The 24,201-nt window shown below is 40.2% G+C and overlaps 1 protein-coding gene and 1 long non-coding RNA gene across 5 annotated transcripts in view; one reads left to right on the forward strand and one right to left on the reverse strand.

The window, feature by feature from the left end:
• SNAP25 (synaptosome associated protein 25) overlaps nucleotides 1-24,201 on the reverse strand; it is an 85,727-nt gene that overhangs the window by 19,645 nt on the left and 41,881 nt on the right. For all 3 annotated transcript variants that reach the window (XM_060612056.3, XM_060612052.3, XM_060612044.3), the window contains 3 exons: nucleotides 10,244-10,385; nucleotides 8,311-8,352; nucleotides 1,232-1,280 (listed from right to left, as the gene is read on the reverse strand). In XM_060612056.3, the coding sequence (XP_060468039.1) occupies nucleotides 1,232-1,280; nucleotides 8,311-8,352; nucleotides 10,244-10,315 (163 nt within the window). In that variant the 5' untranslated portion in view covers nucleotides 10,316-10,385. The remainder of the gene's footprint in view (nucleotides 1-1,231; nucleotides 1,281-8,310; nucleotides 8,353-10,243; nucleotides 10,386-24,201) is intronic.
• LOC132665255 (uncharacterized) overlaps nucleotides 1-24,201 on the forward strand; it is a 45,924-nt gene that overhangs the window by 7,665 nt on the left and 14,058 nt on the right. Inside the window, exons 2-3 of one of the 2 annotated variants that reach the window (XR_009604030.1) lie at nucleotides 3,527-3,619; nucleotides 15,152-15,353. This is a non-coding gene — a long non-coding RNA (uncharacterized LOC132665255). The remainder of the gene's footprint in view (nucleotides 1-3,526; nucleotides 3,620-15,151; nucleotides 15,354-24,201) is intronic. The other variant, XR_009604028.1, reaches the window with a different exon arrangement.

Below are 24,201 nucleotides of genomic sequence, written 5' to 3' on the forward strand. Positions count from 1 at the left end.
TTTTATCAGTCTACAGTGCCTATCTGTACATTGAGAATCTCTGTGTTATCAAAACACTCACAGCATTGGTGATTATCAATTTTAAAAATTTGTATCAGTCTGTTCTAAAGAGTGGCATCTCATTATTGTTGTTGGTTCAGGCATGGCTTCATACATCTATTTATAAATTGACAATTTATTTATATCTTAAATCCATTTTACTTGTAGGTTTTGCCCTTTTCTTTGATGATATGCAGGTCTGTCTGTATTTTACAGAAATGCCTTAAGTCTGCTATCTGTATGGCTGTATGGCAATCCCCCCTCCTTTGAAGTTCATTTATTTCAGAAATTGGCTTGTGGTGTCCCATGTTGTGAATACATTTTACGTTTTTATCTTTGACATTAAAAAATTTTTCTCATGATTCCTAAGAATTTTCTAATGTTTTCAAAAATACAAATAACAAGAAAAAAGTTCTCAAAAATTTGTTTGTTATGATAAGAATTCAGAATAGAATCAGGTAACTAACTTGTGACTAGCATTAAATAAAAATTGCCATATGACTAGATGTATTGAGAAAAAAAAATATTACCCTTCTAGCTTCCACTTTAGAGTACAGAGATGATTTTCCTTGATACTCTGATTTTCATTGCTTCTAGCATTTCCATAATAATTTAAAAACCAATTTAAATATTTTAAGTGGTTCAATTTCCCATTTTCCAATAATCTCCCTCAGCTTCTATCCTGTTAAAGACAGCTTCTAGTTATTTAAGGAATCCTCATGATGACATGGAAATCAAAACTGCCAGACACTGAATTAGGATGGTCAGAAGAAATGGACAATGTGATATACTATTCTCTCATTCTATCTAGGGATTATTACAAGAAACTAAATTTATGGGGAAAACTGGGGATAAGGGGGAATGAGAGAATTCTCAAACTGTCCAAAATACTACCATTAAAAGAAAATACAAACACATGAGTTTTGCCTTCAAAATTCTGTTATTCCAACATATATAACAGGGAGAGTAGTAACATTCAATCAGTCATGAAGGCCTCAATATTCCCATACATTTACCAGTGTTTTCAACAAAGAAAGGGAGAAAAGCAAGACGATGAAAACTCTAGAACCCTCATCTTCCTACATGCGTGTAACACATGTCAAAAGAACCACCTGTGTATGCAAAAATAATTTTTTGAAAATGCACTTTATTCAGATGAGGAATTGTTCTTACTGAAGAAATCTCAACTTACCTCCTTGTTCATCCAACATAACCAAAGTCCTGATACCAGCATCTTTACTCTACATTCCAACAATGGTAGCAAAGTTGAAAAGCAGTTAGAGAGAGAAAAGAGAGAAACAGAAATCAGTAAGGGGACAATTAGCCCAAGAAATGGAAAATGAAGAAGGACCAAAGGAAAGAGAGGGAGGAAATAGGGCAAGAGTATTAAGGGCTGGGGAGGGATCAGAGGAAGGGGTCACCTATGGACTTGCTCTCTCAGTGATTCTTAGGATAGAAGAGGGGATGTAGCTCAGTCTCCATGGAAGTAGGGCTGGGGATGGGGCTTGGCATGGAACTGGAATACACAACTTAGTATTATACTGTGAAATACTTGGAAAACAAAAGTGCCTTATAGTTTCTATAACACCATCCATGGAAAGCAAATCTTCCAAAATCTAGACTAAATCTTCTCTGGCATGATACATCAGGAAGTTTCCCTCAAGTGAATAGGGAAGAGATGACCAACTGGAAAGTAAGAAACTTTGGGGCAAAATTTTTAGGTTGATCAAAACAGATCATTGCTTCACAAAGGTTGAGAAATACAGGCCCAAACAGAACTCACTCTCCCATTTTCTCTCTACAGGGGAAAGTTCTGTGAGATTTAGAAAATGGATGGATGGATGAGAAATAGGGGCTCTTTATTCTGAAATCTAAAATTCTGCACAGTAAGAGAATGAGAAAATAATTCAGCCACAAGCTTTACTGCAGTTATTTTGTGCAGAAGTCTGTAAAAGGCACCCCTCACTTCACTCTTTATGATCTAAACAAATTGAATACCTGAACCATTTGGGGGATGGGAGTAGGAGTTGGTGGGTAGGGAAAAGGAACACAGATATTTGCATGGCTCAACCTTAAAAACCATCATTCCTGGGAATTCAAACTAGTTAAGGAAAGACCTTTGTTTCATAGGGTGATTGTTAATAAGTATAAAGTGGCATTGCTAATAGTTGGGATTAATTGGTTTTTTGAGGAATGCTCATGGTGGCCCCTAGAATAAACTCAAAAGTAAGACATCTCTCATGGCCCCATTTATTTTCCAGGGATTTATTTTAAACCAAGAACTAAGAAAGAAAGACAAGTTAGTGGAGGTCAACAGAGGTAGTTTATTTACTAATTTATTATTTTTATTATTATTATTTTTAATAGTATTTTAACAGCTCAGTTCCAATAGGACTTCTAAAAAATATAACACTGAAAATGTTTTTTTGTGAATTTTATAAACTCACCATTTCAGAGAATGTGTAGTTAACTCTCCTAGACAGGAAAAGCCAAGTTACTCTTGAACATGTTTTGATAGGCTTTAGTTGTGAGGTTAGGGTGTAGTCTGTAGAGCTTAGGATGACTTCAGGAGTCCTCAATAGCACAGATTCTGGAGCCAGACTCCGCCCTGAGATCCTGGTGATTTCATTTCCTAGCTGTGGGACCTTGGGTACATGTCTTAATTACTCTGTGCCTCACTTTCCTCATTTGTAATATAGTAATAATAGTTAATACCTCATTGAGTTGTCATGGGAATTAAGTGAAATAGTACATCCCACATGCTAGACTGGTGATTGGCCTACAGTTAGCATGACAAAAGTGTATATAAAATAAATATCTTCAGCAAATGTGTCTATAAAAGGATATCTAGGCAAATGAAAAATATCATCATTACCAACTACCATCAGAAGCTTCCCGACCACTACCTCCCAAACCTTCAAGCGCATATGTATCCCCTGCATAGGAAACAGCTTGTTTAAATGTAGATCCTTAGGGTGCCTGGGTGGCTCAGTCGGTTAAGCATCCAACTTCGGCTTAGGTCATGATCTTGCATTCGTGAGTTCAAGCCCTGTGTCAGGCTCTGTGCTGACAGCTCAGAGCCTGGAGCCTGCTTCAGATTCTGTGTCTCCTCCTCTCTCTGCCCCTCCCATGCTCATGCTCTGTCTCTCAATAATAAATAAATGTTAAGAAAAACTTTTTTAATGTAGATCCTTATTCAGTGGGACTGGGATAGAGCCTGAGAGTTTGCATTCTGAATGAGCTCTACCATCTAATGATACTGCTGGTGCCCAGACACATGCTGAACAGCAAGATTCCAGACCCCAAAACACGTTTGTCTACACTAGCTGGTACTTTAACAATTTCTGTGTCCTTTTTCCTGAAAATTTTAGCCTTTGCTTAAGAGAAGAAATTGTAAAAAGCAGATGGCCTTATTCAAGCATATGGATGTGACAAGGTAAGTACTGGTGAGGACAGAATCACCTCAGAGAGCATTTTCTCTTTATAGGACACAACTCAAGGCCATGCATGAAATCCCTGTTCCATTCTACTGAGGACACAGGATGAGAAGCAGCTAGTGACTTCAGTTTGGACAGTCCAGGTCTCATCTGTTCACACTCTCTGTTGTACTTTCTATGGAAACCTGCAAGTATAACTTCACATTTGTTCAATTTGCTGCTAAATGTTTCAGTGCTGGAATGATTCACAGAACTAATGTGAAGGAGCAAGAGCTTGCTCCCATTTGGGTAAATAGAAGCTGCGGGTACCTAATCAGGGAGTCAGGAACACTGGGCTGCGCTCTTAGTTCAATCAGCAACTAGTCATGAGATTGTGGAAGAGTCACTTGATTTTTAGCATGTTTCCCCATGTTTAAGATAAGGGTAAAGATGCCAAAGAAGACTGGGTGGTTACTGGGTTGGTGTTCATTCACTCATTTGTTTATTCATTCATTCATTCATTCATTCATTCACTGATTATTTATTAAGCCTCCACTCTGTTCCAGGCACTAAGGTAAGGGCCAAGCATATGGCTTCTCAACTGCTTCACAGAGTTAGACACAGTTTGGTTAGGTGGACAGAGTTGGGATCTGCGAGTCGATAATTTCGAATTTTAGACTTATCTTTGTAGTTCTATTGTAAGAGTCACTTGTTCTGTGTCTCAGCTTCCCTAGGTGTCAGACAGGGACAGAAACAGCTCCCTTACTGCCCAGAGTACTTATAAAGATTAAAATGAGCTCAGAAAGTAAAGGCTTCTAAAAGTTCAACTCTATGGGAGGCTGTATTTACAAAAAGCAATTAAGATAAAGGATTTAATTTGTATAGAATCTCAATCAGTTTAGAATGGGCTGCTGTGTTTGTTTTTTCAGATCCTTTTGCTTTTTGCAGAATTCTCAAAGGAAAAAGTAAATATGGTAGGGTTTGCTGGTGGAAGGGGAGTGCTGTGTGTAAGAATTCACAGTCTGGGATCTGGGATTCACTAGACCTGGGTTTTAATTTCATGTGTACCATTTGTAGCTGGGTATCTCAAGCAAGTTACTTAACCACTGTGTACTTCAATTTCCTCCTTGGTAAGATGGAGATCAGAATAGTAGTAAAAGGTGGCTACCTACAAGGGTTAAGTTAGATTATATATGTTTGATGATGATGGCTCTAGGTATAGTACCCTGCACATAGTAGGTTCTCAATAAATTTTAGAACTTACATTTGACTCCACTGTATTCCTGATAGTTTTTATCAAAATAACTGGATTATTCTTTGGGGATACTAGAAATGCAAGGGAGAAGGGCAGGGATGGGGATAATATTTCAGGAAAGGCAGAATATTACTTTTATTCTTAGGGAGTATTGTGTTTTAATAGCTAGGAATGAGAGAAGATGGTTCCATTTTTGTCTTAGCTCTATTCTTGGTTTCTGTTTGAGAGTGCTGGGAAAATTGTCTACCTAAAAACCAGGGAGTTGGAGATGTCAGGAATTTTTTTTCTTTCTTTTTCTTTCTCTATTTTTATTTTCCCTTTCTCACAGATGAACTAAGACAATGTTTCTAGAACATTTTAAAGTCTTTCTTTTCTCATTCTGAGATGCTTTCCCCAAAGCCCAACACATCTGAACTAAAACCAGGACTGTCTAGGCACTATCTTAACTGCTAGAATTCCAAAAGACCCCATATCTACCTACAGGAAAACAACTGCCCTGCCTCAATTTTCCAGTTTTAGTAGAAAGTCTGGCATAACAAAGACATAGCTTTAGAATGCTTATTCCCTTCTCATTACCAGAGTGTCTTGAAAGATAAATTGGGATGAAAAGAAAAGATGCTTAAAACATCCATGCAAAAAACACCACACAGAGCCTCAGTAACTATCACTCCAGGAAAGCTCTGTGTGGTGCTTCTGAATTGGCCTGCCCTAAAGCAGTGGGGCTTTCCTGGGACTAGTTTTCATAGCTCAAGGCATTCATGTGTAGATTTCATTTCCAGCATTTATTGTCAGCAGAGTTAGCCTTTTCGCCAGGAACCAAATACTGTAGAGACATTCATGACTTTATTACCAGAATTAATTGTTCCCTCTTATGTGCTCCAAAGGCAGGTAAGGCCTTGAACTTGGAGAGTTATTTTCATACCTGGTTTCCTGCATGATACAAATTTATATCTTCCCTCAGACCTCCAAAGTTAGGAATTCCGTACATGTTTGTTGAAGAACAGCCATCAGAAGAGCCAGTTTGCAACTCTAGGCTGGGAACCAAGTGTTATATGATTTCTAATCTTTTTACCTGTATATGGTATCTAGCTTTTCTGAACTTTCCCAATTGACTTATGTGTAACTTTACACTATCCTTGAAATGCCAATAATGGCTTCTACTAAAAAGTAAGATTCTACACCTGCCACTCTGTTACACCCTAAAGTCTATGAGGGATGGCACAAAGTCATATACTGAACTGAAAGTGGGGTTGTCTGCCTTAGGGAGACTTTACAAATTTAGTGACCTTTCCTGTCTTTGAGACTAAATTTCAATAAGAATTCAGCTCAATTCAAATTAGATAGCACTGATGCACTTTGGGATCATGGGGAAGATCCTGGTATTTCAGTGCTCGTATTTGCCAAATGATTTCTGCCCTTGATGAATATTTAATGCTGATTCTCTTTAAAGAAAATTTCTTTTTTGATTGAAAAGCAGACTATCATCTGAATAGCCATTGCCCTAGACATAAGGGGTGTTTGACCATCAATATAAAATAACCCAGGAGGAAGTAAGAGCAATCAGTCTACTCTAATAATGCCTTGCTCGTAATTTCCCGAGGATAGAAAGTCTAATAGCCTCCTCTCATTTATAGAGGTGGGACTAGCTTCTGTCTGTTTCACCCCTGGTGCTATAAGATGCAACTTCATGCTTGATCAAGAAATACCTTAAGAGAAACAAAAACGTATGATTTAAGTATCCTACTTTAATCCGTAGAGCTTTTGAGACTCTCCCTCTGTTAGAATAAATGAGAGCAGACACTTCTTTCTCAAGACTGACTGACACTACTTGCAAGTTAAGAAGAGGCAAAAAAATATTGGTTGGCCCAAAGACTCCAATGGGTGAGGGGCCAGTTCAAAGTGATGCATTTTAATGCATTTGCTCCACCATTTTCCCACATTCTAAGCAGTGTTTCAACTTGCATACGTGGGCAAATTGGTAACAGTTCTGGTACTTTAGAAATTTACTTGACACATGCATACACGTAAACAAAAATGAAAAACGAACCTGGAGACTATGGTTGAAGGTCATAAAGACATATAACATAATAATGTCAGCTGACATGTGGGTTCGCTTCATTTCAACATGAGAACTCACATGGGAATGTCACAAAAATGTGATTCATTTCTTCTCATGATGGGTTGAGGGACAATAAGCTAACTCTAGAAAGCCTCACCAGCACTCTTAGATTTAGAATATCTGCCTCCTTCTTGGTCCTCAAGTATTTCTGCATGAGTTGTGTTCCCAGGGTAGAGCAAAGACAATATTTCTCTTCCTTTAGAGATGGAAAGCTGCTTCATGTGATGCCGAGGGCTCCTTTGTTGGCCTGCCTTCCTATAGGGGCCAATTTATGCTACATTACAGGCTCAAATTCTCATTTCTCGTGATAACCGATTTCATTACGTGTACCTCTCACCCTTTCCTCAGTGTCCTGGGGCGCCCACGGCACTACCTTCTCCCCACTCCTCCTGTGGCAATTCACATGTAGCCAGTATTTCATTTCTGGGTAAGAAGCTGAAAGTGCAGAAATAAGGGAAGACATTGGCTTCTGTAGTGTGAGAGGCAGCTGAACTTCCTTTTAGCCTTATAAAATTGATCTTTCTTTCCTTTCATGTCATTGCATAAGCAATTTACAGTAGCATGAGGCAAATAGGCTCATTTAATCATTCTCCTTGAGAACACGGAAGATCTCGAAAAATGATAACCACACATGAATTGATAAGCAGTTTCAAAGCATAGCTAAAACAGCATTTCACTGAATAAAAACTATTAGGCTTGTTTTATTCAGTTCAGATAAATATAGCCCATCCCATTCTTTTTCCACTTCATCTCTCCCAATAGACAAGTTCAATTAATCCATTTATTCTTCCTGTTTGACTGCTGCTCTACCAAATTGGAAAGAGCAAGGTTTATTGTAAGTGCCCTTTTGATTCCATTATTGCTATCTGTCCTATTTTACCCATTTAAAAATAGTTTGGGATTCATTAACCATGCCTCGCAAATGGATGTTTAATCCAGAGTCAGGAACATAAAAGAGCTTCTATATGTGCGTTGTGGACTTGAAATTCCTTTTATCAAAGAATTTTCCTATTATTTCATGAATTTTAGTGCCTGACTCTCAATATTACAATTTCTGAAAATGTTGTATCTATTGGGATATATATTTTTAAAAGTCATATATATATATGTGGTTAAGTCAAAACAGAATGTCAAGATGAGATGTGACCTAGAGGCATCAAAGTCATTACAAGGGAAGTTTTTATGTAGATAATTCCTTATATTTGCTTAAAGTGATTCAATCTTATATGAAGATTTCTTGGGAGCATTTACTTGGAAATACCATCCATCTCTACTTCCCAGACTATAAAGGTAGCCAGGGCTGGGAGGTAGAGGGGATAGTTTAATGGCTGCCTGACATCTCCCTCATTAACGTGGCTTCCTGGTAGACTTCATTAGCTCTGGAATCAATGGGATCATGGCCTAGGAAAAGGCAGTAGGGTCTAGGAAAAGAATATGCCAGCAAAAGGAATTCATTATCTTGAAATACGGCCACTCCTTACCTCTTCAACCAGTTGCAGCATACGACGGGTGCTTTCCAGTGACTGAGATTTAAAAAAAATGCATAAATATTATCAGTGCAGAATCCAGAGGTCTTGGAAAACCAGAACTATTCTCTTTACTTGAGAAACACAAAGAGTTACTATCACATATTCTTTTAAGTTTATAACTGAAACACATTTTCAATCTCTTTCCTATCAGTCTTTCTACATAATAAGATTCCCTAAAGCAATTACATTAAAGCTGATCTTCTAAAATCAAAACCATATGAAGCTGATCTTGATATCAAAGACAAAGTAATCTGGAAAAGATAATTTTGCATGTGCAGGATGCATGAAAAATTATCTCAAATACTCAGACGACTAATTTGGCCTCCCTGGACCAGGAATATTGAATTTTAAACACAAACATAATTTTTCATGAATTGAGATGAATCTAACATCAAGTTTCTCATAAAGCTCCTAGAAACACAATTGGAAGTTCTTATCAATACAAATTAAGCTGTCGCCTTAGGGTGAAAAAAAATCAAGCATGTTTGAAATAACTAGCCTATAGGAGACAGCTATAATAATTATCTTCATCCTTAGATAAGACAAAGTGAGACGGAAAATCTGAAGTCAGCACTGGTCCCTCGGGCACAGCGTTGTCGCTTTTTTCTCAGTTCTTTTGAAACTAACAACTAGACTCCAGCAACCAGGGTGATTTCTCAAGGCTTTGCTTTTAAGTGACAAACTTATTTTGGACAAGATTCTGCAGAAATGTGAAGAATGTTAACTCTCCTGGAAGAGCTGTCAGGAGGCTGCTTTTTGAAATAAATGGCTGTAAGCAATGGTATGCTAGTAAATGCTAAACAGACAGCTCTCTGGAAAACATATATGAATATGTATATATGTATTTAAATTTACTATTTTTCTGATATAAGGGATGGAGAGCATTAAGTTTACAAATCATTCCATATAGCCAATTGATTCTCCCAGAAAGTTTCTGTTAAGGTTTGCAGAACTCTTGTGTCCAATGCTAAGCGTGCAAAGAACAAGTGTAGCTCTAACAGGAATGTTGGTTGATATTTTCATTTACATTAATGAATAAAAGGAAAGTGAAACAATGAGGACATGTTGGAACTTCACTAGTTTGTCATTGATGCAGGTGACTTCTTTACTGACGAGAACAAAAATTTTTGAATGCTGGAAGATTTCCTCCATTTTTTTGTGTTAATTGAAGAATAATGGCTAGAGACAGGCAGACTTTTAAGGTTATTAATATATTTTCTCTACTTTCGTAAGTCTAGACAAACAATAAAACAGTAAGTCAGCCCTGACTTGCAGTGCCTGCAGATTCCTGGGATATAAATACTCTTAATCTGTCTGATTTTTAACTATATCATGGTGTCACTGAAGGTGAACTTGGGAAGATGTACAGTAACGTACCATTACATGGTATTCCTACACTATAGATACAACACAAGTCAAGAACTTTGAAATCATAGATAGAAGTAAAATACAGTAAAATAATTAGGACGTGATGAGTTTTGAGTATTTATTAATTTTGGTTTTAATATAATCTATTTAATTGTCAGTTTATATAATTCAGTTTTAGTACCAGTTTGCAAAATTCTGGAAAATGTAATAGTCACCTCTCAGAATTAGGCCAGCTCTAGCACACTGTAAGCTATAAGATATCCGAAGACATTGTTTTTTTTAGAAGATCTTGACTTCTCTAGATTTCTAGAAATTGGGAGTTTAGGGTAAGTCATTACTTGTATGTAGGTTTATCAAACCATTCCTGTCTGCAGAGGTATCAGGTATATTGAATATCAAAGTCATACCCCACTGTTTTTTAAATTGAAATGTTGGAAGGCCTTTTCCACCTGAACCTGAATAAGTCAAACTACTCAGTTCCCCATCTTTTGTTCCTTTCCTGTGTCCCATCCCTCACCTCATCAGCCAGCTGGTCAGCCCTTCGCTGCATCTCCTCCAGTTCATTGCGCATGTCCGCGTCTTCAGCCATGGTAGTGGTGGTGGGGGGACGTGGCTGGGTGCTTGGGCTGGGGGGTCAGTGATAGGTTTGGACACAAAACCTGAAAGAAACAGATTTGAACATGTAAGGGTTTATATGAGCGCATGTAGTATGTGGAAATAGGAGAAGATCTCAATAGCCCACACTCTTTCTCCATAACTCAGTCATCTTCTGAAAGGTGGAAGCCATACTCAGACCAGGATCAACAGAATTTTGCTGTTTCAACAAAGGGTGCATTATGAATGTATACTTGCCAACTTTACAATGTAGACAGATATCTACGAAGATATCAGATAACTATGAAGCATTCTTAAGACACAAATCAGGGGTGCCTGGGTGGCTCAGTCAGTTAAGCGTCCGACTTCAACTCAGGTCACGATCTCACGGTCTGTGAGTTCGAGCCCTGCGTTGAGCTCTGGGCTGATGGCTCAGAGCCTGGAGCCTGCTTCCGATTTTGTGTCTCCCTCTCTCTCCGCCCCTCCCCCGTTCATGCTTGATCTCTCTCTGTCTCAAAAATAAATAAACGTTAAAAAAAATTAAAAAAAAAAAAGACACAAATCACCCAAGATTTTGGAATGACAATATGGAGGGATGCTGTTCTGGGTTAGTATGCTTTTAACCTCATATTTATTTTTTATTTTTATTTTATTTTTAAGAGCTTTATTGAGGTATAACTGACATATAATAAATCCCACATATTTGAAGTATATAATTTGAAAAGTTTTGACATATGTATACACCCAGGAAACCATGACCACAATTAAGAAAATATATCCATCACCCCGCAAAATTTTGTCATGCTCTTTGTAATCCTACCCACACATTCAATCTCACCTTACTCCAGGGCTGAGACACTGCTAATTTGCTTTCTGTTACTATAAATCAGTTTGCAATTCCTAGAATTTTATATAAACGAATGATACCGTATGTATTTTTTTCCTCATTTCTTTCACTTAGCATAATTATTTTGAGATTATGTTGTAGCATGTATTAACAGTTTGTTACTTTTTGATGTTGAGTAGTATTCCATTGCATTTAGAAGCATTTAGAATATAGGGCTAAGGGGAGGCTACCTGAAGATGTGTTACTTTGGCATACAGATTATTTCCAGCTGAAAACAATCAAGGCCCAAAAGACTCAGGAAGAAATTTGACTCTGTCCCTAACTGCCTACAAGAATTTAGATAGAGGACCTCCTCCTGGAAAGGAGTTATCACCATAGATAACTACAGTATAACAAGAACTAGGGGTGGTAGACCAAGAAGGATTTAGCGAAGTCTGATAAAATTCGTCCCTATGCCATTTGTTTCTGTATGGCCCAGCAAACATTTACTCTTTTTTTTTTTTTTTTATCTTCCTGCAAATTTCTCCCTTTCCTTTTAAGTCCCAGATCCCTATGCCCTTCTCCTTAGTTCAGGGTGACATATATACCTCATTTTGACTGACTGTCTTTGGAACTCATGTCTACATGGATCCCCCATACATACATAATTAAATTTTATTTTCTCCTGTTAATCGGTCTCAAATCCATTTAATTCTTAGGCCAGCTAAAGGAATCCTGAATGACAGATAATTTTTTCCTCCTCCAGCAAGGAGCTACAGGCTGAAAATCTTTAGTCTCTTGCAGTTGTTATCAGAGTTTGCCAAGAAGGCTTATTGACTATGCAGAACTATTTTTCCAAAAAGGGTTGGATCCTTATCCCTGAAATGTGACCAGCCCATTTTATGGTTACACTCTTGAAATCCCATATGATGCAAATTACAGGTAGCCACACTGAGCTCCCTCCAGAGCCAACCAGCACCCTCTCCCTCTTCCTTTTTCCCGTCTTTCTTTATCCTGTCTTTCCTTCTTTTTCAAATACTTACTGAGTACCTATAATATGCCAGGGCAGTGTTAGGCACTAAAGATATTGATGAATGAGACAGGTAAATTCATTGCTATCACAGAGCAACAGCCTAATTAGAAAGATGGGAGTAAAATAAGGAAATTAAATTACTTAGTGTGAAACTGATTATATTTGGGGATATACCATGGGTGCCCATGGGTCATAGCAGGTTTCCCTGAGGAAGTCATGTCCCCAGCAAAGGCCATCAGAGGTAATGGGATAAAGAGCCTAAGGAAGGGTTCAAGAGGATAAATATTTGATATGATAAAACCTTCTCTGTGAGTAGTGAAATTATAGAAGGCATGGGCTCTTGTTTTGTGGCTGAGATGGCTAAGTGTGCACTGGAATTTTTCCTCCCTCTTCCATTGTAGAGTGTTGTTTTAGGGAAATGGCTGCCCAGTTGGGAATTACATTTCCAGTTCCTATTGCAAGGAGGTGGTCCATGTGGCTAGAGGTGGTTTATGAGTTACAGTGGAAATGATGTGCATCCCTGCCAGGCTAAGGCAATTCAGAAACAGGCATTCCTGGGGTGCCTCAGTGGCTCAGTTGGTTAAGCATCCAACTCTTGGTTTCAGCTCAGGTCGTGATTTCACAGTTTGTGAGTTTGAGCCCCTCATTGGGCTCAGCACTGACAGGGCAAGCCTGCTTGGGATTCTCTGTCTCCCTCTCTCTGTCCTCCCCCTGCTTGCTCTCTTTTTCTGTCTCAAAAATAAATAAATAAACTTAAAAAAAAACAGGCATTCCTCCTATGCCCTCTCTTTCCCTCTCTGCCAAGAAAGAAAGAAAGAAAAAAAGAAAGAAAGAAGGAAAGAAAGAAGAAAAGAAAAGAAAAGAAAAGGGGCGCCTGGGTGGCGCAGTCGGTTAAGCGTCCGACTTCGGCCAGGTCGCGATCTCGCGGTCTGTGAGTTCGAGCCCCGCGTCAGGCTCTGGGCTGATGGCTCGGGGCCTGGAGCCTGTTTCCGATTCTGTGTCTCCCTCTCTCTCTGTCCCTCCCCCGTTCATGCTCTGTCTCTCTCTGTCCCAAAAATAAATAAAAAACGTTGAGAAGAAAAGAAAAGAAAAGAAAAAAGAAAAAACAGGACCCTAGAGGATGTCCAGGCTATGAGACAGCAAGAATTTGGACCCTTAGAATCCCTGCATGGAGGAAAGTTGACAGTTAACCACCAAGACCTAAACCTTCATATGAAATGACAGTGTACTTTGATTGTGCTACACTATTGAAAATGTAAGGATTTTGTTTTGTTATAGCAGCTGATGTTACACTAACTAATGAAGGCCTAAAGAGACTTTAAATGGAATAAAAATATTGCATAGGAGCATGATTTCCTAACTGAAAAACACATCTGGGTTTTTTTCTTCTATTAAAAACTGAAGATGGGAAAGGAATTTAGATTTAGGGCCTTGAAGCAATGTTTAAGTATTATAGTAATTATTATTGTTATTATTATTTGTACGAGAAGCATTTTTTTTTTTTTTTTTTTTTTTTTGGCAAAAGTAGAACAAAAACTCTTCATCAACATAATCAGGTTCACAGAGGCAGGCCCTCAATGACCCCATCTCCTAGGCTCAATGCTATACTGTTTTCTCAACAGCTAAAGTGGATTCCTCTGGGATCTTAATTTAATACATATTATTAGACTCTGCCACATGTATTACTTTTGTGAAGTAACTCAGACTATTCAAGATTCCTGATAGGAGGAGTCTTAAAGTGAATCTTCTTTGTAAATAATAGATTTCACTGTTCTTTTGTAGCCAGTGGTTCTTGGGTAAAGCATCAAATGTGGGATCACAGTAAAACATAAGGAAAAAAGCTTCAGGGCTACATTTTACTTACCAGCATTTTAAAAAAGGTAGTAAGCTTATATTAGGTTGGTTCTATGGGCAGCCATTTAAAATTTCAACAGGGCATCATACCATAAGACTGCTAATTTTTTTTTTTAATTAAAAAAAATTTTTTTTTACATTTATTTATTTTTGAGAAACAGAGTGAAACAAAGCGTGAGCGGGGCAGGGGCAGAGAGAGTAGGAGACACAGAATCTGAAGCAGGCTCCAGGCTCTGAGCAAGCGGTCAGCACAGAGCCTGATGCGGGGCTCGAACCTACGAACTGTGAGATCATGACCTGAGCCGAAGTCGGACGCTCAACAGACTGAGCCACCCAGGGGCCCCCTGCTAATTTTTTTTTAATGTTTATTTATTTTGAGGGAGGGAGAGAAAGTGCAAGCAGGGGAAGGGCAGAGAGAGAGGGAGAGAGAATCCCAAGCAGCAAGCCCAACATGAGTCTCGATCCCACGAACTGTGAGATCATGACCTGAGCCAAAATCAAGAGTCGGAGGCTTAAGTGACTGAGCCACTCAAGTGCCCCGAGCCTGTTAATTTTTGAACACCAATTCTGGTCACCAGAATATGTACTCATGATATGATATAGAGCTTTAAATGCTTTGTGTTTTACTTAAACACGGGTCTCCACTTTAGAAATTATGGATCTAGCAAACACAAACTGGAAAGGAATTTACACTAAACCACTTCTGAACCTTGAAACAAGCAGAAACAAGATTCCATGTTCTTCTGAGTGACTGGGATCTACCCTCTAGAGTAAAATGGTGCATCAGTAGAAATGTTGAGTAGACTGCGGGCCGTAGCCTAGTGTAGTAGCCAAGAGCTTAGATAGACTGTTGGCTCTGATACTCGGTTGCTGGGTGACTCTGGGCAAATCTATCACTGTCTCTGAGCCTCAGTTTTTTCAACAGGGCACATGATACCAGTTTCATAGGCTTTTTGAGAGGAATATATTATAGAAAGTTTTGATCAACATTGTTTGTAAGGACGTGGGGGCTTAATATTCAGAAAGCCTCACTCATTCAGGATAAGCCTATACACTTTGCTAAGAGTGGAACAATTCTAATGTGTGTTAATTAGCTTTCCTTTGAAACAGCTGGGCAGGAGGCATGTTGCTGGGGCGCCAAGCACCTGCAGACACTGAAACCAGGGAAACCAGCAAAGTGCCGGAGCCTCCGGTCTCAAAGCAGCACCTCTCAGGATTGCCACGTGGGCCCAGCTCTTCATCTTTGTATTTTGCTGTTGGGCTCCTCGGGGAAACATCTTGCTTCAGTCCAAGCAAGCAACTGACTTTTCCTCCTAATAGGTTAGTTTATTAGAAGGCTGGTCCCGTGCTTTCTGACGTGTAGTACTATTGCTAGTTCTCTCTTCCAGGTTTATTTGCTGGTGATGCTCTCTTAGGCTCCCTGTCTCTGTCTCTCTCATACACACACGCACTAATGTCTTGTGGGTTTCCTTGGCAATCTCCTCTCAAGTTGCTATTCTCAACACCTGAAAAACAGCTGTAGGGTCCCCTGGGACCAAGCTGACGGCAGCCGATAAGGACCTGGCTGACGGGCAGTTGGGGTGAAGGCAGAGAAGCCATGTGGTGGATACCTTTGTTTCTGTCATTTCTACGGTCTCCCCAGGAACTCCCACACCTTAGTCCTGCCCTAACATGTGGGGGATGCCTGTGATTTGGGAGGAGGGCTAATGAATCTGACAGATCTCAAATGCACAGTATTTCCAAGCTAAAAGAGCAATGTCCACTCTCCTAATAAGAAGAGAGGGAGAGTAGGCATGAAGAACACCTCCAAACCCTCTGTTGGGGTATTTAATGCTAGTGTTTGATAAATTCTCCCCACAAACCACAAACCCAAGCATATTAACCTTCTAGGAGATAACACCTGAAGAGGCATACAGACACTGATGAACAGCAATTTCACCAGCTGAAAGGATGTTAACAGTGAAATGGCATTTGTTATCTAGGCGGCATGGAACATTTCATCATGTTAGCACATTGGACCTCCCTCCTGTGTGTTGCTGGAGCTACTAGTGTGGTCCCAGCCAGCAAAGCCCGCTTAGTTAAGTGAAGAAATTAGAAGCAGAGCCACTCAAAACTGTTCCCTGGGGCTCTGATGTAAGATAATCTCCCATTCTATTAAGGGTCTAACAGTATCCTATTAATTATCTCAAATCACCAGTGTTTGGTAAAGGGTCTGGCCCCTAGTAGGTGTTCAATTCATGTTAATTGATTTGTTGAGTGAAAGACAGAATGAGCTGTTCTGATACTCTCCAGGTGGCATTTAATGTTCCTAAATCAGCAGTTTTCCAGGTGTGGTCTAGGGCAGTGCTTCTAAAACTGCAATGAGCATCAGAATCACCGGAAACCTTGTTAAAACAGAGTGCTAGGTCCCACTCTCAGTGATTCTGAGTCAGTTGATCTGAGATGGGCGTCCCAGGTTCTGCATTTCCAATAAGCCTCAGGCAATGCTGCTGCCATAGGCCCAGACAGCACTTTTGCTGAGCTCTGATATACAGAACCGTCTCCTGGAATGTTAGTAAGAGCCACCAGCTGCATGGGAAGCGAGGAGGCTCCACAATTACCCAGACGGGGAAAACAGTAGGCTCAGCCAGGGGCTTCAGGGAATTACAGCCAAATCCAGTTCACTGCCCATTTTTGTGTTGGCTCAATGCAAAGGATGGTTTTATATTTTAAATGGTTAAATAGACTCAAAGAAGAAGCAGACTTTGCACATGTAAAAATATGAAATTCAAGTTTCAGGGTGTGTAAATAAAGTATTACTGTCACACTCCACGCCCACTGGCTTCCTTATCATCAATGGTCCTTTCAGGCCACAATGGCAGAATTGTGTGGTTGCAAGAGACACCACAGCCCTCAACGCCAAAAATATTTACCCTCTGGTCCTATACAGAAAGCAATTACTGATCCTTGGGCTAAATCAAGTCCAACAAAATCCTTAAAGCATTCCTTATCCATCCCCCATACCCGCAGGGCACTGTACATTTCCTGTAGACAGACACAGTGTGGGGTGTTTTCTTCTGTCTATATTTGTCTGAAAAAGTCCCTCTTCATGGAGCTTCCTGTGTCATTTTTTCATTTAAAAAAGAACATGAATTCGCTTTTGATTGATAATTGTATAGGGTTTTAGGACTATAAACTATGGATTTAATCCATGTCATTCATCACAAGGTTCTGGGAAGCCTGCACAGCTCTCACAAAGATTCCTAATTTCCATGCCCAGCTGCCAGCCAAGGTTCTCCAGCCCCAGGAGCAGCACTGGACTGCACTAGGGACAGAAACACCTAAGAGGCCGTGGCTGTCACAGTATGTGGTACAAAGTAGGCAGGCTGAAGCTATAACTTGATGTCAAGTATAATTTGCAAAGCCCTTCATTTTCCAATGCTGCAAGTCTATTTGAGACTCACATTAGACATGGGGCAAATAAAATACAGAGACAACCCTTTCTTCCCTGTCAAGGGACTTATTTATTTTCACGCATTAGGCTAACACTCTCTAACAGACTCTCGATGCAGAGTCTGGATTCAAACATGGTTAGGACCCAGGAAAAGAGGTGAGCATGGAAATATGAGATGTCTGTTTTTTTTTTTTTTCAACGTTTTTTATTTATTTTTGGGACAGAGAGAGACAGAGCATGAACGGGGGAGGGGCAGAGAGAGAGGGAGACACACAGAATTGGAAACAGGCTCCAGGCTCCGAGCCATCAGCCCAGAGCCTGACGCGGGGCTCGAACTCACAGACTGCGAGATCGTGACCTGGCTGAAGTCGGACGCTTAACCGACTGCGCCACCCAGGCGCCCCGAGATGTCTGTTTTTAATAGGCAAGGTCAACAGTGACATGGATAGCTATTATGCTGGGGACACTGGCCATTAGTTCGAGTGCCATCAGGCAGGAACATTTTTGGAAAGATGTAAGGGGAGTGTGCCCTGAGCTAACACCTATTTCTCTTCATGGTTTATCTTTTAATTAATAAGACAAACCAGCAAACCCATATACATCAACATCTATCGGCTGAATTATCACAGAGCTGCACCCTACAACTTGGTGTCTTCTCGCACTGCTAATCCATTTGAACAAGGCCTCTTTGGGGTATTCTCTCTCTCCTCCTGCAGAACCTGCCTGCTTTCTGGTGGAGATACACTTTAAAATTCAGCATAAGTTTATTGAAGAGGGGCGCGTGGGTGGCTCAGTCGGTTAAGTGTCTGACTTCGGCTCAGGTCATCTCACGGTTTGTGACTTCGAGCCCCGCGTCAGGCTCTGTGCTAACAGCTCAGAACCTAGAGCCTGCTTCAGGTTCGGTGTCTCCCCCTCTCTCTGCCCTCCACCGCTCATGCTCTGTCTCTCTCTCTCAAAAATAAAATAAACATTAAAAGTTTATCGAAGATTCACTATATTCAACTGTGCCCAAAGAAGAATAAAGGGACTTTATAAACCAAGTTGGACAACTCTCCTTAATTATTAATAAAATCACACTAACGCTGACTGAGGGCTTACTCTTAGCTGGGCCCTATTTTAAGTGCTGTTCATATAATAACTTACATGAACCTTAAATGACATACGGTCTGCAAATTCTCACTATCCCCATTTTGTAAATTAGGAAACATGTTTAGAAGTTAACTCTATTAACCACACAGATAAATTTCAGATCAGGAATCTGGGTCATTTTCAAAAGCGTATTTTCAAAGCATATTTACTCTCAAAGAACATTGTGTGGCTAATTTTGTCTTTTAATCAAAAACTGGAAACTATTTTATTTTAGTCTAATTTATAGATTGGAAAATAACATAGATTGGTTTGGCAGGTACATCTCAGTATATCCCAGCTTTTGATATCATTTATCATCTCTACGCATGCTTTTATTTTATTATTATTTTTAATGTTTATTTACTTATTTTGAGAAAGAGAGAGCATGAGCAGGGGAAGGGGCAGAGAGAGAGGGAGAGAGGATCCCAAGCAAGCTCTGCACTGTCAGTAGGGAGTTCAATATGGGGCTTGATCCCACAAACTCCAAGATCATGACCTAAGCTGAAATCAAGAGTTGGAAGCTTAACCAACTGAGCCACCCAGGTACCCCTCTACCCATGCATTTAATCTCCAGTTCTTCTTCCCACCCCCTCACCCCGGTTTTATGCTTATTTTAACTCTTTTTCCTAAATGTTACTGTGTTGTTCTTTCTATATCTTCTTGAATTGACAAAAGATTCATTTATTTTACATTTTTGTTGTTTTTGGTACAGTGTACTTATTACTGTAAATTATCCTGTGTTATTGTCGCCCTATCCTAAAGATTGGGGCATACACTATAGCCTTTGTTATTTATTTCTAAATAGCATTAAATTTCAGTTTTAATTTCCTTTATTCAAATTTCTTCTGTTTCAATTTTAATTTCAAACAACTCAAGAGTTATCTGAAAGTATGATTTTAAAATTTAAATAATAGAAAAGAAGCTTAATAATAGAGGTATTTTGCTTGTCATTTCTAATTTTTTTCCCACCATAGGCAGCAAAGGTGACCCATATGATGTGGTTTTTGAATTTAGGTGAGATTTCCTTTGTATCCATGTCCATGGCCAATTTCTGGGAATGTTTGATTTGTGTTTAAAAAGAAAGTCTATTCTATCTTTGACTCTATCTTGCTACCAACCTACATCAAATTAAGCTGAAAATTTGTTTTTCAATGTTTTTTATTTTTTATTTTTTATTTATTTTTGGGACAGAGAGAGACAGAGCATGAACGGGGAAGGGGCAGAGAGAGAGGGAGACACAGAACCGGAAACAGGCTCCAGGCTCCGAGCCATCAGCCCAGAGCCCGACGCGGGGCTCGAACTCACGAACCGCGAGATCGTGACCTGGCTGAAGTCGGACGCTTAACCGACTGCGCCACCCAGGCGCCCCTGAAAATTTGTTTTTCAAACTCCCTGAAATCTTTAGTCAATTGGATCTATTGATCTCCATGTATTCAAGACCCCTGCGGTACTGTAACTTCATCATTTCTTCTTACATTTCAGCCCATTTTTTTCTTTTTAATATTTTGCAGGAGAACTGTCATATAATAGCCGATGATAGCTACTTTTTCATAGTAAATTGTAGCTTTTATCAATATTAAATAATAGAATTGCACCCATACTCCCCATTTCACTATATTACCTATCTACCTATCTATCTATCTATCTATCTATTGAAGTATAGGCATATAATGTTACATTAGTTTAAGCTGTACAACATAGTAATTTGTCAAGTCTGTAAGTTATACTACACTCATCACATGTACAGCTATAATCTGACACCATACAGCACTATTATAATACCATTGACTATACTCCCTATGCCATACCTTTCATCTCCATGACTTATTCATTCTATACCTGGAAGCCTGTATCACCCATTCCCCTTCACTATATTTATGGTGCACAACTTTGATTAAACTCAAGGGTCTGGAATATACATCTTAGCCCTATCCTTTCCATCTTCTAAAACAAACCCAAACAACAATAGTAACAACAAACCAGATGTGGGAGCTCTCATGTGGCTCATGACTCAGAATCAAACAGTAAGGCAGTCACCTGTTTTCTATGAGTTTTTGCCCTTACCCTCAAGGAGTTGGTACTTGGATGTGTTTGGAGGCAGAATCTCTTTCCCCAACTACAATCTTTGGTTCTCTTTCCCCAACTACAGTGATAGGAGAATGTGATCAAGAATGGGCCTAATGCCATTATTTTTACTGGATGAAATTTCTCCTTGACAGTGATGCAACCATAAGATCCAAAGTGCCTATTCTAGGGAAATAGTGAAGTGCAGTTACTGCATTTGAGACAAGTCCTCAAGACTCCTCAACCGCATCAGGAGCATTATTTATTCTGCATAATCAGAATTTGTCCCGGGTTCAAAGCAGCCATTCTCAATTAAGAAAAATCAGCTGCATCGATTCCAACATGCTATGTCATTATAACTCTTATTGCCTAAATATTATGCATAATAGTCATCACTTACTGGGAATGTGCTATGTGACAGGAATCAAACTAGGAATTTTGTACAAAGCTATGGGGGTTATATAGGAACCCCCAAACCTTTGCTACTCCAAATGCAGTCCCCAGACCAGCAGCATCAGCCTTACCAGGGAGCTTGTTAGACACGCAGAACCATGGGCTCCACCCCAGACCTCCTGAACAAGGTCATCTGGCATCAGGAGTTTGAGAAGTGTTGCCCTGAACCATGTTATCTCCATACTAAGCAAGAAAAGATGAAGTACAAGTTGACTCAATAACCAACCAAGATCACAGAGCCGGGAGAGGATGAGAGTCCCAACACGGGGAGCCAGACTCAGTGTCTGCTCCATATTTCACTTTCCCCTTTCTACACCACCTGCCGATTTCCAGCAGCATTTGCTTCCCAAATGAATGGAAAGCTCCACGGGCCATGGGTTCCAAATGTCTCATAACAGTGTCCTGTACTTGAAGGGTGGACACACTGGCTAATTTCCATGAGATAGTCTTTCATTCAAAGAACAAAGGGAAGACGCTTATCAGAAAAAGAACACAGAGACTTTCCTCCTTCAAGTAACAGAGTCTGTGAAGGCTAAGACTTGTTTAACATGATTAGAGCTGGATAGTCCTGATAAACTCTTCCTCCGAAAATGATGATAATTAAATTATAGGTCTTAATGACAAACTAAGGATCAGAGCAGAGAATAACTTTTAGCAAGGTGGCAAGGTTCTGTTTATGCTTCTATTGTTAAAAACGGCCAGTTCTTAAATCTGCAGTGTTTATGGTGGTATAAGTTCTTCAAAGTGGGGACTGGACTTGGCTCCTTGTTATTCTACTTTGAATATTCCTGTGCATGAAATTCAACTTCCTTCTCTCTTCATTGTGGGACTCCTGGTTTTAACAAATTGTTTAGCTGAATAAAAAAATATCTTTCAGATATGAAGAACAAGTGGCTCATAAATAAATGGATTTACCACCTCACTTCCATTTTATGCCCATTATCTAGGTCACAGATGAGTCACAAGTGCTCACGACAGCACTTCTCTGTAGCATGGTCTAAGGTCTCTTTGCATCGAAATCTTTTTAGCTGCTTGTAAAAATGCAGACTGCCAGTTATAGCACCTATGGGAAGAGACTGATGATGGTGGGGCTAGAATTCGCATTTTCAGTAACAACCATAGGTCCTTCTTATGCTCCCTAGAATGGGGGGATTCATGTATAACTTCACATAGGGTGAAAAGCTTTGCACGTATCCAAGGGGAAACTCTTATAAAACCATCCTATGATAAAACCATCTAAAAATGCAAATACATTTGCATGGCTATTTTGCATTTGCATGGCTATTTTGATCTGAGGTGGCAGCCTCTGGTTCTCCCCCACCATGTTTTCACAATATTTGATGGTATAGAATGGGCTAGGTTAAACACTATGAATGCATTTCTTATAGGGAAATTTGCCTTAAGAAACCATCTCGAGTGACAGATATTTCAACCAGCTCACAGATATGTCACTGCTTCCCCAGTCTCTCTGATGGAAGTCACTGACCAACATTATAGCTAGCTTCCTTTCAAGCTTGGCTTCTTTATTTTCCAAACCGTTGCACTCCACCCCATTCCTAAATGGGACTCTGTGACTGTACATCTAGATATATAAACAAATACAGTCCTGATCTGGTTTCTTTTGAAAAGAAAATTCTGACTTCCCTGATAAGCCCCTTCCCTGGACTATTCTGGGCATAATAACAGCAATGGTAATAGGTGGCTTCAGCTTTGTAATTTAGGGTCCTGGTCTGTGACCCTAAAGCAGCCGGCCTCCACGCAGCCAGCTCTGGCATCTCTTAATTGCAACAGGGCTGTCAGCCACAACCAACACTGATTATGCCTAAATCTCTCCTTTCAAAAGTGCCAATGTTTCCTTTGTTTTGCAAATGCAGCCAAATGGGTATTTAGCTTTGTATGATGCCACAGTTCCTGATTGTTGACTTGGGAACTGAAGCCTGAAGCAGTGAGGACTCACTGACCAGGAAGAAAAGGAAGGGCAGAACCAAACCTCATTTCATTTACCCTGATCATAGTCATAGCAAACCACAATAATTGGTTAGCCATCTACCCAATGTTTACCGAGTGTTATGCTAGTGCAGCCACAACTGGCATGCAGCTGGAGAGGAATGGCCACCTCTAAGAGATGGCTCTAGGGGCTCTAGCTAGAAGCCTTTTGCTTTTGGGTTTTCTCCTCCATCTTGCCTAGGAGGGAACTGATGAAAATGTTTGTATTCCAAGGAATCCGGCTGGTTCCTGGGAGAACGGTAATATCCATGCAGGACTAACACTTGGCCACATGAAAAACAAGTCTTGTTACTCCCTAAATAAAATGGTTTCACTCAGGAGTGAATGAACAGACAAAATCCAAGACGAAGCAGAAAGAACCCTTTCTGGGGGCACCTGGGTGGCTCAGTGGGGTTAAGCGTCTGACTCTTGATTTTGGCTCAGGTCATGGTCTCGCGGTTCATGAGTTCGAGCCCCACATCCAGCTCTGCGCTGACAGCCTGGAGCCTGCTTTGGATTCTCTGTCTCCCTTTCTCTCTGTCCCTCTCCTGCTCGTGCTCTCTTGCTCTCAAAAAATAAACATTAAAAAAAAAGAAACAAAAAAACAAACCCTTTCTATGCCCACAGGACTGAGGCAACACTTGGAAGCTGCTGTATGCTCACTGACAGTCTTGCCTTCAGCAATACATAATGGATGCTGGTGCTCTGTTCAGCCCCCTAGGATCGCCCTCACTCATTCCACATGGGGGTCCCCCAGTTTCTGCATATTTCATGCCTGACTCACTCCTCTAGTTTTTGCATATTTCACTCCTGACTTTACGCCTTTTTGTAAGACCACCCTAAGGCTGCTTCACCTGATCCACTGAGAGATGTAAGTGCCTGGGTCTCCCCAGGGCAGACCCGCAGCTGGTGGTGACCGACTAGCACAGCAGAACAGAAGCCCTGCTGTGTTTGCCTTAAGGCAAGACATAGCCTAAAATATAATGGACCATCCAACCAAAGGGTCCTGCCAGATCTAAGACCTCTCCTCCCATCACTCCACCGCCTGGCTTCCTCTCTATCTCACTGTCCTGCTTCCTCCTCTCCCATTCTTGTTTCTCCTGG

This window comes from Panthera onca, chromosome A3 (assembly GCF_046562875.1).
Source record: "Panthera onca isolate mPanOnc1 chromosome A3, mPanOnc1 haplotype 2, whole genome shotgun sequence".
In the NCBI taxonomy this organism is placed as follows: domain Eukaryota; kingdom Metazoa; phylum Chordata; class Mammalia; order Carnivora; family Felidae; genus Panthera; species Panthera onca.